At 34.5% G+C, this 17296-nt stretch overlaps 1 protein-coding gene across 1 annotated transcript; it reads left to right on the forward strand.

The window, feature by feature from the left end:
* The first annotated feature begins 3992 nt into the window (after positions 1-3992).
* On the forward strand, positions 3993-17296 carry LOC118035171 (nuclear cap-binding protein subunit 1). Its single transcript, XM_035040686.2, has 19 exons — positions 3993-4183; positions 4294-4353; positions 4510-4566; positions 5573-5644; positions 6123-6185; positions 6480-6656; positions 7652-7783; positions 8037-8103; positions 8891-9090; positions 9784-9854; positions 10496-10580; positions 11325-11393; positions 11530-11648; positions 12499-12637; positions 13266-13766; positions 14928-15227; positions 15447-15625; positions 15735-15846; positions 16894-17296. The coding sequence occupies exons 1-19, from the start codon at positions 4100-4102 to the stop codon at positions 17011-17013; spliced, it is 2607 nt and encodes an 868-aa protein (XP_034896577.1). The 5' UTR covers positions 3993-4099; the 3' UTR covers positions 17014-17296.

The following is a 17296-nucleotide window of genomic DNA, read 5'->3' on the forward strand; positions in this document are numbered from 1 at the left end:
CTTGATCACTTGACAACACCCCAGAGAGGGAGGTGTTTTCGGCCCTGTTTTATGAACGAATTTAGAGCACTGGGCTTCAATGTCAACTAAGCTACCTCCACACTGGGCTGAGACCTTGTGGTCACCCAAACATCGGGCTCCAACAGCCCGCAACCATGCCAAGGCCAGTGCATGAGTCTTAAAGCATGTTTGATAATGTGGCAACGATTGTTTTTCAAATAATTTTTCTTGCTGAAATATATGTTAATAATATTTTTTCATTTTTTAAAAATTATTTTTGGCATCAGCACATCAAAACGATCTAAAAAATACAAACCGCATTAAATTTTAGCAAAAAAAAAATTAAATTTGGTGGGAATGCGGTTTGCACCGCGTTCCCAAACACTTCCTTAGTGCTTGCCATTTCTCTTGGACGCTATCTTCTAGAGCTTGTTTGGCAGTGTGGTTGCAGTTGTTTTTTAAATAATATTTCGTGCTAAAATACATGTTAATGATATTTTTTTTATTTTTTAAAAATTATTTTTGATATCAGCACATCAAAATGATTTGAAAACACTAAAAACATATTAATTTAAAGTTAATAAAAAAAATTAAAAAAAAATTTAATTTTTTTAAAAACGCTTTTGAAACGCAGAAGCAAGCAATCTCTATATCTCAAGGTTTGATTTTGAATTCTTGTTGCGGCATGCATGATTGAGTTCGTGTGTGTGAAGAGAGAGGGGGAGGGAGGGTTGGGAGGAGATAGGTCTTTTAGCTATCACTTTCTTACTGGCTCATGTTTATTTTTATTAATTAATATTTATAATTTCATCATTTAATATACCTATACATATTTCAAATATTTTATTTTTTATTAATTAATAAATAACAATAGATAATAAATACTCATCTATTATCAAAATCTAATGAATAATTTATAAATATTTAAATTTTTTATCCAATAAAATATAAATATAAAAAAATCCAATCTGGGAAACCTTTGTCATCCCGGAAAATGCATGTTAACAGAGCATACGATAAAAAGGGAAATGAGTAGCTGAGTGGTTACATGTGTATATCAAGTGCTGATAGTGACAAATTAAGTAGCAGGTAGGAAAAGATCAAGTAGAAACATGAATTTTGAAGGGCATTTGGGCCTTCCTCTCTTGGTCTTCCAGATTGGGCCCACTATAGTAGTTTGTGCAGCATTTTTTGACAGAAGAAAATGCATGGCTTCATGTATGGCTGTTGCTGAGCACCTAGCGGTGCGCATTCTGCCCACGACAATTCACCGATCAGCGACACTTTTATCAGCTAAGACACCGTTTGACATTGTGTTTATACCTGTGTTTTATTAAATTTTAAATTTTTTTTGCTAAAATTAAGTGTGATTTGTATTTTTTAGATCGTTTTGATGTACTGATATCAAAAATAATTTTTAAAAAATAAAAAAAATCATTGACATATATTTCGACACGAAAAACTATTTGAAAAACAACCGCTACCATATTGCCAACACAATCACCACCCCGTAACCAGCTCACCCCAGTTAAGATCCCTGCCACCGGAATGAGGCCCGGCACCGTCCGTGGCTTCTTGTCTCTCGCTTCTTTTCTATTTTTATAAAAGTGCGTTTACATGTGTTTGATAAAACCGCGTGGTGTGTACTGCTTGAAAGCATTTTTTCACTATGAGCATTCCACAAAATTATCGGAAAAGGGGAAGAGGTAGATCCGAACCCTGTCAGATCTTTGCTGATCCCATGTAACAAGTGTGTTGGATATTATAGTAATTTTTATGGTTGTGATTTGAAAAAAATTATTTTATAAAAAATAATTTAAAAAAATAAATGTTTGATTAAAATTATGATTGAAATTGAGGTTAAATAAAAAATAGTTTAATGTGTTTGGTTAATAATGCTTTTGAAATTAAGATTATAAAATAATTTAAATATATATAAATATATATATTAATATTGATGGTTTTTAATTTAAATATTATAGATTTAACTATTATTATTACATTATGAAATAAATAATATTTTATATAAAATATTTTTTATTGTTCCATTAAACTATTTACAAATCTATCACGTACGAAATACATCTGGCAAGGACTACGGTTTTCACAAATTTCTTAAGAGCGCGGCAACATCAGGTCAAATATAATCAGGAATAAAATTAAGATTGCGATCAATTTTTGTAATTGTGGCGTCATCAAGCATATTACTGTTCATGGGTTTTCTCATCACAAGAAAAAGCAACAAGCTGCTTCTTGTAAACTTGTGGTTGTGCCACAGTTAATGGCGGGACCCGCCAGTGCAAAATTGTTGTAGGAGCATTGCCAAACAATAATATTTGTAGCTATGAGTGAACCTCACCTGCAGTCACAATATAAAACGACGTCTAAGAGGTGATAAGCTATCAGGGGTTTGAAAATCTAATTGTTGTTTTTTAAAGTAATATTTATTTGAAAATATATTAAAATAAAATTTATTTTTTAAAAAAAATATTTTTGATATTAACACATAAAAATAATCTGAAAACACTAAAAAAATATTAATTTAAAGTAAAGGAAAAAATAAAATAAAATAAATTTTAATTTTTCAAAAAAAACACTTTTAAAACATAAAAACAAATATATAAAAACATAAGAGCTGAATTCTCATATATCCTTTAATTCCGATATAAATGACTTGCTTGTGATTATAGTATAAAGATGAATGCGATCGTGGTGTGCGAGGGTTGATCAAAGCGTATCCTAGTTAAAAAAATGCATTATATTAAATTATATCATAGAAATAAATAAAATAGATGAGATATTCGTTGCAACACCAAGCTCTATCTACACAAACACAATTGGTACCGTGAATTTAACTATTCACGTGAATTGTGTATTTTTTAATTTTGGCCATTAAACTTTAATTTGAGATTTCATCCTCTTCGAAGTAGCACCGAGTACTGTTCACACAAACACAATTACCATGGATTTGAATGTATATTCATATGAATATTGCAATTTTTTTTGGTCATTGAACTTTAATTTGAGGTTTCACCCTCCAATGTTACAATTTAATGGTTTCTTTCGCTCGTGTTTCTTTAATTTGCACTTTCTCTAGTGTATTGAGCCTCGAGGGACGTTTGAAGAAGAATTTGGTTTTGATTTTGCGTGGTCAAAATTTAATATTTTTTTTAAAAAATAAAATAACGATGATTATATTTGACCAAGAACAAAAACATATGTCTTGTTTGGATTTTGATATAAAAATCTTTAATTTGATTTAGATTTTCTATCATCTAGTTCTAGTTTTAAAGATTCAAGTTTTGATATTAAACTTTATTTTCTTTGTATTTTTAGTTCATATCTATAGAGAGAAAACAAATATACAAAAAATAAAATTATGAATTTATCCCTATATAAATTGTTATAAACAATTATAGCACGATGAAAAACCACCTTACCTCTAATATCTAATTCAAAAATTTTATGACTTAAGAGTAATTTCATCATCACAAGCTCCTATTATAAAGAATAGTTTTTTTTTTTATGCTCAACAATAAATTTCCTTTCCTTTTAATTTTTTTTAACTATAAGTTATTGGTCATAGAACAATTCTAGAACTAATCTCAAATCTCTAGTCTGGAACAAGTGTTTATTTTTGAGGTATGGTAAGGTGAGTTTGAGTCTTTTTATATAAGTTTTTTAAAATACAAATCACATTTAAAAAAAAATTAAAAATACATCATTTTTTTTTTTAAAAGTCTTATCAAAAAACACTTTAAAAACAAACACGCCCTTTAAATATATATGATCGGGAGATCTTTCATATATATAATTATCATAATAAATCTCATATGAACAAATGAATATTTTAAATTTGGATTTTTTTTTAATAAATTTGAAGTAAAATTAAAATATTATTTTAATATATTTTTAAATAAAAAATATTTTAAAAAATAATTTTAAGGTAAAAAAAAACTTCAAAAAACTCATTTAGGGCTGGGTCATCGACCCAGACCATTAAACCCTGCAAATCCCCTCCTGTCGTTCAAAAACTCCTTTCCTCCTCTCCGAAAAGAAAACAAGCTTGTAGTTCAGGAGAGGTAAAGAAAGCGAAAAAATGAGCAGCTGGAAAAGTCTCCTTCTTCGAATCGGCGACAACTGCCCCGACTATGGCACCAGCTCCGACTTCAAAGAACACATTGTTAGTACTAAAACACTCATTCTAATTTTTCGATTTATTGAAAAAACCCTAGGTTTCCAAGATTTTTTTTAAAAACCGTTCTCTCTGTTCATGATTTTTTAACTTCGCAGGAAACTTGCTTCGGTGTTATTCGGCGAGAGTTGGAGCACTCTTCTAACGATATTTTAACTGTAAAGTTCAATTCCTTTTTTTTTTCTTTAAATTCTACTACGAATTAGCTGATTTTTTTTTTGTTTGATTTTGAACAAGGAAACGCTGATTAATAAGATTGTTTTGCTTTCATGCGGATGCTGTTTTATTTACTGTGTTTTCTTTCCAAATGACAGTTCCTTCTCCAGTGTGCTGAACAGTTGCCTCACAAGATTCCTTTATATGGAACTTTGGTATTGTACTCTATTATGTTGTCGTTTAATTTACTTGGATGTTAGAATATTTCATGTATGTCAAATCGTGGCATGTATTCTTGATTATCTTGAAACGGGGCTGTGTTTTTTTATTTGTTGTCTCGTTTTTTTTCCAAAAATGCATTAAGAGTAGTGTCTATCACCTTCCCGTGGTATATTCCTTTCGCAGTTTCTCGAGTCTGCTTTTATGGACACGGGCTCCATTAGCTCGTCTTATGCTGGGACTAGATGAATGGAACCAAGGATGTACCTGCAAGTGTCATGATGATGATCATGGTGATTTTTAATGGGTTACCTAGCAAGTTAGAAGAATTAGGTGTGGACCTTGTTAGCTACAAAGTACTGAAGAAAGGAATTTGAATAGAAAAGTGAGGACCTCATGGTTGCCAAATCCATTTGATCTTTTGAAAGATTACTCCAATGCTTTTTCTATCATGAAGTCTATTCATAGTTAGAACATTTACGGATGTATTTCGGCTCCTGTAAGCCCGGTGGCTTGACCTATTTAATCTAACATGATATAAAATAAAAAGATGATAAGAAAAGACTACAAAACTCCCACTTTAACAGGGCATACACTTTGAGGGAATAAAACTTAGCATGATACTGATGAGCTTATTACAAATGACCAAAAGTAGATGAAGAAGAGCATCAGTACTGAAGAAGACTACTGAGTCTTTTCCCATGCTAAGTTCTTTTTCTTCCTGGTGGTAGAGATGCCTCTTTGGTCATTAAACACCCCAATAAATGTAAAAAACATGCACAGCTTGCAATGTTACCTGTATAGAATACCAATCATCTCATCGTTCTCTGTTTTGCATATTTCCTTTTGATTTTGACTGGTTTTGTGCTTTGTTGAATTGGATACCCCTGTCATTTACGTGCTTCTTAAGATGAAGCTGTACTGCAAATACAGTGAATGACCTGCTTATTCTCTTGGTTCTCTCTCGCTCACTCCTCCCCACACACTTACAAACACACACAGGTTGGCCTATTGAACTTGGAGAATGAGGACTTCGTGAAGCAAATGGTGGAGACAACTCAAGCTAATTTTCAGGTGAGCATAACTGGCCCGAATAGGCTGTGATTATACCAGTTCAGTTTGAAATGCCCCTGGTAGCCTGATGAGATCTAAATGCTTGTATATTCTTTAGGGTTCATACATGCCTATCATTGTGCATATGGTAATTGTGCCTGTAAAAGTCATCACATGTAGTGCTTTCTTCAAATAAAAGCTTCAATTGTCAGATATTTTTATAAAAAATTATGAAGAGGGCCTTTATCTGGTGTCACTGCTTATTAGCACTAATTTAATGGGTTATGTCCATGTGTGTGAGAGGTGAGGAGAGACTCAAGTGTGGGATTTATAGCAAAACCTTGTTGATGCATCAATTATGTTGCGAGAGGCTATGTTGGAATTATAAAAGCTAGCTGCATCATGTTTTGTTCTTGTTCAATTCTATCCTGCACTGTTCTCACTGATGTACTATTCTTGTAAATGACATTTCTTCTCTCCATGTCTGTGAACGTTTCAGGATGCCCTAGATTTTGGAAACTGTGACATGATTCGCATTTTGATGCGCTTTCTTACTGTTATGGTACGCTGATTTAGCTTTTCCTATTCAATCATTCAATGCACATCTATAGGTTATTGCTTTTGCAAAGAAGATCAGGAGTGTTCATAATGTTTTGCTAGGGTTCATTTAAATCAAGCAGTCAGAGAATTTTTTCTTGGCCTTTCAGATTATTGGTAACACTGGGTGATAGAAAATAATTAGGCAGTGAATTAGATTTAGCTAAATGTGTTATGGCGTTCATGGCATCTTGTGTTTTTATTTTCCTTTTCAATTCTGATCAGAAACTTGGCAAAATGATTGTATTCTTTGTTGTAGATGTGCAGTAAAGTTCTCCAACCTTCTTCTCTGGTAGTTGTCTTTGAAACACTCTTATCATCTGCTGCCACAACATTGGATGAAGAGAAAGGAAATCCTTCCTGGCAAGCCCGTGGGGACTTTTATGTAAGCTGCATTTTATCCTGTCTTCCATGGGGAGGATCAGAGCTCGTTGAGGTAATGCACCTCACCATTGGTGGTTAGCTTAGGCATCTCTCGGTTACATCATTGGTGGTTAGCTTAGGCATCTCTCATGCCATAGAGTCTATTTCATCAAGCATGTGTCAATTAGATTTCACATTCCATCATCTTAAGTTCTCATAAAAAAGTACTTGAATCCATAACTATTTATTTGCGTTGAAATGAATATAAAGGGCTCATTGGAAGATGCTTACTTGTTGGTGTATTCAAAACTAATATGGTTATTGAGATCCTTACTCAATTAGCTCAAGTTATAAATTCTATTTTATCATGCATCTTTGTTAATTTGATTTGTGTCAAATTAAGTTCTCAGACCAAGTACTTGTATTCGTGGTCATCATATATTTTTCACAAAATGAATATCAGGCACTGCTTGAAAGATGCTGACTTCTTGGTGTGTTCAAAAGTATTATGGTTGTTGGGATCCTTACACAGAATGGACACAAGTTAGAATGTCAGACTGTTATGTTATGTTAGGTTAGCTATGAAATAAAAATGCAAAGTTTTGAATGTAAGCATTTGATTCATCAAGCTGTATTTAACTGTAGCATATCACGTGGAAGATGTTTGTGCATGTGGTAATGAATGCATGAAACTTTCATATGTTTTTAACCGGACTTGTGCTTCTTAGATAAATCGTTAATTAGACTTATGTTTGGTGAATCTGAATCATGTAAGCCAGTATTATATAAAAGTTCTAAGAAAATTTGGTCTTTAGAATACCAAAGTGACCTTTTTTGTTCAGCAGGGACTTGTTGACAGGTCTTTGGTACCTCTTTTCTTCTTCTTAATCTAATTTCTGTTTCTTTTAAAGTTACAGAGAAAATGAATTTCCCTTTACTCTGTTGTAATCTTTTTTTTTTCCTGCCTTATTTTGCATATACCCATCCAGTCTTGGGTTAAGGGAACTCAATATTATATGTGATACCTGCCTCTCCTTCCCCATTGCTAACAACCACATCTCTGTGCAGCAAGTTCCTGAGGAGATTGAGAGCGTCATGGTTGGTATAGAAGCTTATTTGAGCATTAGAAGGCATAATTCTGATACCGGATTGTCTTTTTTTGAGGATGATGATGAATCTGGGAGGGGTGTTGTTGAGAAGGTATCATTCTCTTTTGTAGTTACTTTATGCTGTTATCACATATATGCAAAAGTACAAACAGGTGCATCTTAACCAATCAGAAATAACAAATGAATTTATGGCAAAGTTTGGCTCCTTTCTAGAGATCCTGTTTTTATTGAAACTATGAATTAAAGTTTATGTTCCACAATGTATTAATGCAATATCTTTTTAATTTTCTGAGTTGTGCTTGTTTCTTTTCTATCTCAACATTCATTCTGTATGTTTTGTTCAGGATTTCTTGGAAGATTTATGGGGTCGGATTCAAGTACTATCTAGCAATGGATGGAAAGTAGACAGTGGTAAGCTCCCAGAATTATTTGCATCTATATCAATACTTTTCTTGCAATTTGTCTTTTTTGATATCATCAACTGTATTATCTATTTCATTGTGGTAGTAATGATATAGTTGTCCTCAGGTTATTGTTGGTCAGATCAAGATAATGTTGAATATTTAACACTGTAAAGGATAATATAGGAAGAAAAATATGAATTCCTTGGAAGAAAAATTTAGAGAACATTGAACAATCTTAGTCTAATAAAATTATATTAGTGTTTACCTTTATCTAGAAAACATTGAACAATCTTGTTCTTTTTTATTGGAACCAGGGGAGGGGAGGTTGAGGTTGCATTCTACTCATTTGCTATGCCATGAGGAATATGTGAAAAAAGAGTGCTTAATAACTCCTGAGAATTGCAGAAAAAATCCATGAGGATGAAATTAGCTTACCCAATCCTAACAAATTTTGCTTATAAATGAGAATTTTTTATTCATTACAAATTTACTTGTGGACAGAACCTTATTCACAACAGGTAACTATTGGGTTCATGTTCTCACACAAATTAATGTATGCAGTGTTCCCATCTGATTACCCTCTTTGAAATCTTGATAACATTTAAATGCTGTATTTCATTTATGATTATTATTTCTTGATGTAGTGTGAAATTTTGAGATTTTATTATTCTGTTATTTTCTTGCATTTAACACAATTTTTTGAATTCTGTAGTCATATGGTATCAATACTTTCCCTTATTTTTCTTCCTCACTTATGATTCCGTGTTTGATTTATGCCACATTACACTTTCTAGTACCCAGACCTCATCTCTCGTTTGAAGCTCAGCTGGTTGCTGGGAAGTCTCATGAGTTCGGGCCCATCAACACTCCTGAGCAACCCGAGCCACTTTCAGAAGTCTCTGGGGTACTTTATGGTAAACAGAAGCATGATGCAGAGTTAAAGTATCCTCAAAGGATACGCAGGCTTAATATATTTCCTGCGAGTAAAATTGAGGTACCTTACTTTTCATATTGCGGATGCTCGTACATGTTAGGATGCATATAGAAGCACACATCAAACAGCAGGAAGGAGATAGCTGTCATGATTTTTTCATAACTCAGTGATTTCTTTTGAAACATAAGAAGGTCATTTGTAGACATTCAATTATAAAGATGACCTTCCAATGGTAATTGAACGTGTCCCTCTAGCACCACAACTCTTCTTTATGTTGGTACCTCACTTTGCACATGATCTTTTCCTTCAAACCTGTCTTTGGACATTGTAGTGGAAGGAAACAGTATGAGTTTCTTTTTTAACCTGCCTATATTTCATGTGAGTTTGGTATGCTGAGGTTTCCCATTATAACATAAAAAAATGACAATGGGACTGCAAGTATTGAAACCTGAATATTGTAATCTACTTTTGGAAATCGGATGGCTTTTTTGTTCCTCTCCGTAACTGAAGAGAGTGAACTGTTTGTTTAGTGTTGGAACTTGTTTTTTCTTTCTTTTTTTACTTTGTAATATGTTTGCTGCTTCACAGCTACATTGTGTACTATGCCAAAGTGTTTGACTGATGCTATTTCAACAAAAATAAGCACTTGAAATTAGATTTTTCATTTTGTGCTACATTTAGTTTCCCTTGTTTTAGTAATTTTTTTTTTAAACTGCATTTTCACATTCATTTCCTTCTTTATTTGAATAACAGGATATGCAACCCATAGATCGCTTCATTGTGGAAGAGTACTTGCTGGATGTACTTTTGTTCCTCAATGGATGGTTTGTATAATACCATCCACCCATCCTTCTACATTATTTATTGCTCACTGTTTTAAACTTTTCGTTAATATTATAATGAGTAGGCTGCTGTTCCTGGATCTATTGGATTCATTTGAATATCTATACAAAATAAAAGGTGTAATAAAATATGGCTAATCCAATGACTAATTCTTTCAACTTGTGGAGATTGATATCATCTGATTTTTGATGTTACGTAGATGAGTTCATATGTAGCATGAAATTCTCTAACCAGCTATGTGCTAGCCTATCACCATGCCATGGATGTTTCATGTTTGTATATGGAATTTTGTTCCTGCAGAATTTTTTTCTGGTCTCTTATCCTTGATTGCTAGCGTACATCCTTGGTGCATCATGTGCCTATATGAAGTCTTAAAGTAATTAATTCATTTTCCAGGGGTAAAATTGGGTCTGGGGTTCTCCCTTAACCATTTTTTCAGGACATGGGCACCTGTCTCTCTCTTTTGTATTTTTTTCATTTGAGCTGGTGTTGATCAGCTTGATGTCATCTTCATGTTCCTTACTCCTTATCTCTTGTATTTGGACTAGTCTCAGATTTTTTATTTGAATCTCTTGTATGTTCGGTGTTAGTTATTTTTTTTTCTTGGTTCTTGCAAAGCTAGTCGAAAGGAATGTGCTTCGTTCATGGTTGGCCTGCCTGTACCATTTCGTTACGACTATCTCATGGCAGAGACTATTTTCTCTCAGGTAAGATAATTCTGGTTTGTGTTTTTGATGAAGTTCATTGACAATTTTATGCTATATCTTCTTTTGGTCACATGGAAATCCCAACGATCCTGTCACAAGTCCTGTGCGTGTAATGAAACTGTGAAGCACCTGTGTTTGCAGATCGGTTACTATACTGTCTAGTTGGTGATGCTAATTGTTAAGAATATGAAGTCCCAGAAGTCTAGAATTGGTTTTCTGATGCTCAAAGCCCTCTTTAGTCATCAATGCCAAAGTAGCTGAGTGCCACAGGGTGAATTCACCAGTTTAGATGTTCATTTCCCAATCTTACCTTTCCTTCTTTTCGTTGTCCAATGCATGCTTTATATCATTTCCCTAATTTGAAACCAACTAAAATAATTTCCACAAAATACAAACATCTAAATCTACCCAACTTGGCCATCCAATTAATTTGACCATATTAGATTCTGTTCTTTGGAAATAAGTTGAAATGAAATATAAGAAGTGCTATTATCATGATGTACTTTTCTGAATTTGAAACACTGGATGCTTCTCCTGCTTTAATTTTTTTTTATAAAGATTCCCTGTTTTGGAAGGAGGGGAAACAATGGTTCTGATGTTTAACTGTGGGGTCTTATAATGTTGTGCAGTCAAATTTACTTTTACCAATGGCTAATTAATACAACATGAACCTCTGTGTTTGTTATCATCGATTTTGTTTGTTAAATTCTCTCACGAAACACTATCTCTATATTGTTCTTACAGTTACTTTTGCTACCATTACCACCTTTCAAGCCAATATATTACACACTTGTGATAATGGACCTTTGTAAGGTAAGGCAGTTGCTATTAAGTTCCACTTTTTTCTTCTTTTGCATTTGAATGCAACGTTGATTCTATGAGAAAGCTCTCTAGAAAGTAAAATTTTATTTCATTCTTCATTCTTCTGACAATGAATTATGCTTGTTAGGCTCTTCCTGGAGCCTTCCCTGGAGTTGTAGCTGGTGCAGTTCGTGCACTTTTTGAGAAAATAGCTGATTTAGATACGGAGTGTCAGACAAGGCTCATCCTTTGGTTTTCACACCATCTGTAAGTCTACTCTTTGAAAAGTTAGCGAAAGAGAGTTAGGTATTCTTGCACTCTCTATTGGAGGGCGGGGAGGGTGGAAGGGGAATATTGGTTTCAAATGAAAGCCAGCTTTTGATTCTTTATTGGATTTGCATTGTATCGTTATATAAGTTAATGCTTATTAAGAGGGAGACCTTGGTTATAGAAAGTCTCAAATAGTAATTTGTAGCTATTTTGACATGACTAAGATTTTGATATTTCAATCACGTTTTGGATATCTTGCAAGGACAATGTAGTGAAAGTTTCAGTTGATTGTTATTAGGGTTAAGCTGGTAGGATTTAGAGAATTAGGACATAAAAATTGAACACAGATTTGAATATTATATGAAGTAAAAGAAAAACATGGCAGGGATTATCTTCAGCTAAAACTTATGCATCGCACTTTAGGGGTTAAGATCCTTATTAATAGCATCACACTTTCAAGAAACCAAACCAACTGGCTGCACTTTTATTCCTAAATTCTGCAACGTAAAGTCTAGAAGCATATTTATTGGCTTGGAATATTCTTAATCTGAATTAGACTTGGACTCCTAAATAAGAAACATAAATACTCCTACTTTGACCAGGAAAGGGAAACCTAAATAAGAAATCTAAACCTTTTCTATTGGAAGATGTTTTATATATTTCCAAATAGCTAGAAAATTCTCCTTTGCAGGAAATGCACTGAAATTACATATCTTCCCTTGCTTAAATATATAGTTGAATCCCCTAGATGCATCTGGAAATGGCTTGCATCATAGATAAATTCTGCCATGCCAGTTGGATTTTTCTCGGTTTGAGTGTGTTTTATGATGGTGTCCTGATTTCACAGGTCAAACTTTCAATTCATCTGGCCATGGGAAGAGTGGGCTTTTGTTTTAGACCTACCTAAGTGGGCCCCACAGCGTGTGTTTGTTCAAGAGGTCTTGGAAAGAGAAGTCCGTCTGTCATACTGGGACAAAGTTAAGCAGGTATTAGGCTATTCTCAAGACTGTTATTTCTTTTACCACAAGTTTCCCAAAGGTCTTTGTATTTCACTCTAAAGGTTAAAATTTGGACAATAGGTGCATGCCATGGTTGAGACTATAGCACAAGACTGTTTACTGTCAAATTCTTAGTACTTTAAAATTACATGTTCCAGTTGCATCTTTTGTATAGACTATAGCATCTATAATTTTCAACCATTTAGAAGCTGTCACCTCTTCAATGTTTGCACATCATGACGTGCTCCTACCCTTAACCTTAAACTTTTGACAGGGTTTCATTTTTCTTATGTCCTGAGTAAGACATTAACATTTAGAAAGCAATTATGCTGTTACACTTTCTTTTGGCTTATCAGACATACTGTTGAAAAGCCAACAGATGTTCTGGATAAAAAAATTGGTTCATTACAGATGTCATCAATTTTTCCCCTTCAAATCATGTTCTTCATGTGGGTGAAATGGAAAACCTACAATAAATGGTACAAAGTTAAATCTCTCTCTCGCTCATGTTCCCATGTTACCTTTCCCATAGTTTTACTGGTTGAGATTTCTTCCTCTGGTTGGCATGATGCTACTGTTGATTAACACTTTTCCTTCATATTATCTGTCTGAATAGAGCATTGAGAATGCACCTGCTTTAGAAGAGTTGCTTCCACCAAAGGGTAGTCCAAACTTCATATACAGCATCGAAGATGGTAGAGAAAAAACTGAGCAGCATGCTCTGTCTGCAGAGCTCAACAACAAGGTGAAGGGAAGGCAAACTGCTCGAGAAATAATCTCATGGGTAGAAGAAAGTGTATTTCCTAATCATGCTTGGGACGTCGCCCTTAAAGTGGTTGTACATACCCTTCTTGATATCGGTTCTAAAAGTTTCACTCATTTGATCACTGTTTTGGAGAGATATGGCCAAGTATTTGCACGAATTTGTCCTGATCATGATAAGCAGGTCATGCTGATAGCTGAAGTTAGTTCATATTGGAAGAACAATGCTCAAATGACTGCCATAGCAATTGACAGAATGATGGGTTATCGACTAATTTCTAATTTGGCAATTGTGAGATGGGTATTTTCTCCCGCAAACATTGAGCAATTTCATACATCTGATCGTCCATGGGAGGTATGTTAACAGTTCTTTTTGCTGGTTTCTTTTTTTCTTGCTTTTTTCCCTGCTGGGATGCTCCATAATTTATGTTCTGTACCAACTTTGAGCCATTGTATCTTCCATGTGACGATTGATTTTAAGTTTAAAATTAGCAAGGGATGATCTTCCATTGAATCGTTAGAAAACTAGATGTGCCAATTTGAAAACTGTAGAACTGAATTCTTCAGGCAAATGGAAAGTAAATATGAAAGACTTATACCAGTGATTGTAAGATATACTTTCTGCTTGAAATATTAATGCATGAAGGAGGTATCAGAACTTGCCTTTATACCTTAAGTAAGGTTTCACCCTCTGGTATGAGGAAGAAGGAGGAAGTTAAAGGAGTGGTAGAAAACAAGGAAAAAGGTGAGCCCTTTTTATCTCAAACCTATTTGGTCGAGAGAAAGCGAGGGGAGGGGAAGAGAAAAGGGGACCTTTACTCATTGTCCTCCCTTCCATTGCCAACCATTTTGGGAAAGTTTTTTATGGTTTTCAAAGGAAAGATAATCTCTCCAAGTAAGCTCCCTTGTATGGAAAGGATGGAGGAGAAGTGATCTCCAAATCTCTCCAAGTAAGCAACATTTCAAGAGCTCTTGAAAGTTGAAGGCATCTGCATATTCATAAATCTGCAAACTGTCTTGGTATTCTTTTGAAGCTGTATGGCTGTTAATGTTTCCCTAGGGAAAGCCTGTATCTTATATTCAAAGTGAAAATTATTTATTGGCAATTTTTATTTGTCACTGAAAACTAGCTCTCGCTGCTTGTGTTCACATGTTTGTGTACTCTTTATTTTTATGATAGAATCACACTTGTCATTCAGCTTTGTTATGTTTTCATTGATAAGCTTAAGGGTGACCAAAACTCTGCTTCTTGTAGTCCTTTAGTAATTCTTTCATTTCCTTTTAAGATCTTTTTATCTCTGAGGTTTCATGGTGGGAATTCAACAGACATATATAAGATTTCACCGCGCTTCATTATCATTTCCCTGCTCTTTCCTTTTCTAAGTAGAACATTTTCCCCACTTCTGGATTTGCTTTTTCTTGCTAAATATTTTTGGAACTGAGAAGATTTCATGTGTTTTTATTAACAATCTCTTTAGATTTTTCTCCTTTTTAATCCCCAACTGTTCATTCACAGGTTCTTAGAAATGCTATCAGCAAGACTTATAACCGTATATCTGATCTAAGAAACGAGATATCATCTCTTAAGAAGAGTGTTGTATCAGCTGAAGAAGCAGCGACAAAGGCAAAAACAGAGTTAGATGCTGCTGAGTCAAAGCTCTCTCTTGTGGATGGTGAGCCTGTTCTTGGTGATAACCCTGCAAGGTTGAAGCGCTTGAAAGCAAATGCTGAAAAGGCAAAAGAAGAAGAGGTGTCTGTGCTTGAGTCTTTGGAGGCCAAGGAGGCTCTTCTTGCTCGCGCCCTTGATGAAAATGAGGTAATCAGCGTGAGATTAGCTGTAATTTTCCTCTGTTTGGCTGCTTTTAATTCTTGTTAGTTTTCTTATGTTGCATAAACTATCTGATTCATTTATGCCAAACTAGTTTGGTTTCCTGAGCATGGCTTGTCACCTCGGAATGGAATCTTGGTTAAAGTTTTTGTATGGAAAAAGAAAATATAGGAAGCTCTCTTTTCTAACAATGATTTGCATGTGCAGGCATTGTTCCTCTCTTTGTACAAAAACTTCTCAAATGTGTTGATGGAACGTCTACCTGATCCATCTAGAGCTCGAACATTGCGGGAATTAAAGTCAATTCAAGCAGATGAAATGACCGTTGATCTCGATGAATCATCAGTAATGGAAGTGGATAATGAGAGCGGGAGACCCAACAAAAGGTTACTTGCCCTTTTTCTTCTCCTCCCCTTTTCTTTTCTTTGCTTCTTTTTTTTTCTCTGCATTTACTTTTCATTTCAAGAGCTATTTTGTTTCCCTCAACTATGGCAGTCAGTCGAATGGAGGAAAGGAAAGCAACATCTATAATGTGGGAGAGAAAGAGCAATGGTGTTTATCAACTCTCGGCTATGTCAAGGCCTTTGCAAGGCAGTATGCTTCTGAGGTAAATTTGGTGTAATGAGCTTCTATTCTTTTTCTGACTTCGTGGTTTTTTGGCATTTGTCTGAGTTTTATGTTCAGATATTCTCTCTTTCCCCTCTTTGATTGATCTTGTACAGCTGTTGCAGAACATTTTTACTGTAATGGGTGGGAAACAACTCAGAATTTAGCCATGCCCCTTTGGCTGCTAAGCAGCATACATTTTGTATTCAATTTGACAAACTCGTTGATGCCGGTCTTAGTTTTAGAGATCCTGTGCTTTTTTATATTTAAATTTGTTTACCCTGATGTAAGAAATCTAGCTCATCAAAAGCTGTTCTTTTCGCTGCAATGGGTCCTCAACTGGAATGATTTGTCTTTTGTTCAGTCCTACTAAGAGAATGTCATGACAACTGATGCAGCATTAGTCTGTGATAGAGCACTGCCAAATGGTCTGCAGAGGAGCTTAGGGCTTATTTGCCTAAACTTATTTTAGAAATTGGCACTTGGTAGATCATTAGATGGTAGCCAAGGCAGTCTCTACTTTCTTTTAGAAATGCAGATCAGTATCTCCATAAAATGAAAAGGAACACACACACACACACCTACAGAGGGAACGTGATATGGACAAGCAATATAGCTGGATGTGGTCACAGCATTATAAAAGTCGAACAGAGATATATCTTTGTTTTGCACTCTACACTTTACTTGATTCATTGATGTTCCATCCCTTCTGTTTCATCTGCACTTCCTGTTGTGAAGCATTGCCATAAACTATTTAACTTCTGAAAATTTGGATCTTCTTGGCAATTGAAGCCTGGGAACATTGATATCTATTACTGATGTTACATACAGCATGTTTGATACCAGCGAAGTATTTCTATGAAACTTCTCTATCTCATACTATTTCATTGTTTGGGTGCACTAGCCACTGCTCTTTATGTGCATATCATGAATTCATGATGGCCATAACTGTCATTCATATTTTTTCAGTTTAAATGTATCGTTAAAGATGATAAAGAACGCAATGGATGTCTATGTTTCTGATGTCTACGCACTACTTTGTTTGCAGATATGGGCTCACATCGAGAAGCTAGATGCAGATGTATTCACAGAAAATGTGCATCCTCTTTTCAAGAAAGCAGTTTATTCTGGTTTAAGTCGGCCAATCAATGATGTGTCATCTGGCTAAAATTTATCTCAAAATTTTATCCTGCATCCAAAATTGATTAGTGTTCATGACTAAAGCTATTGAAAGAAAATTGAGTTTAGCCTCCATATCCAGGGCAAGCTAAGTTGTTTTAACTATGTTTTTTTTTTCCCGGGTCTCACCTGCGAGTCTGTTAGATTAGGGAGAAGCTAACCAAAGCCGCATATCTGGGAACCTAGGTTATGAGTATTCTGTATATTAACCATGTAACATCTTTGATATTGTTTGTTTTCTTCAATGGTGTTTTTGGTACAGCTTTGACACA

The sequence above is a fragment of the Populus alba genome, chromosome 9, assembly GCF_005239225.2.
Source record: "Populus alba chromosome 9, ASM523922v2, whole genome shotgun sequence".
Taxonomy (NCBI): Eukaryota; Viridiplantae; Streptophyta; class Magnoliopsida; order Malpighiales; family Salicaceae; genus Populus; species Populus alba.

Bases quoted from the DNA above. Each gene is read 5' to 3' on its own strand.
- LOC118035171 (XM_035040686.2), top strand. From the start codon at position 4,100: ATGAGCAGCTGGAAAAGTCTCCTTCTTCGAATCGGCGACAACTGCCCC. The intron at 4,184-4,293 runs GTTAGTACTAAA...TTAACTTCGCAG, and splicing joins CCGACTTCAAAGAACACATT to GAAACTTGCTTCGGTGTTAT. The intron at 12,638-13,265 runs GTATTAGGCTAT...CTGTCTGAATAG, and splicing joins ACTGGGACAAAGTTAAGCAG to AGCATTGAGAATGCACCTGC.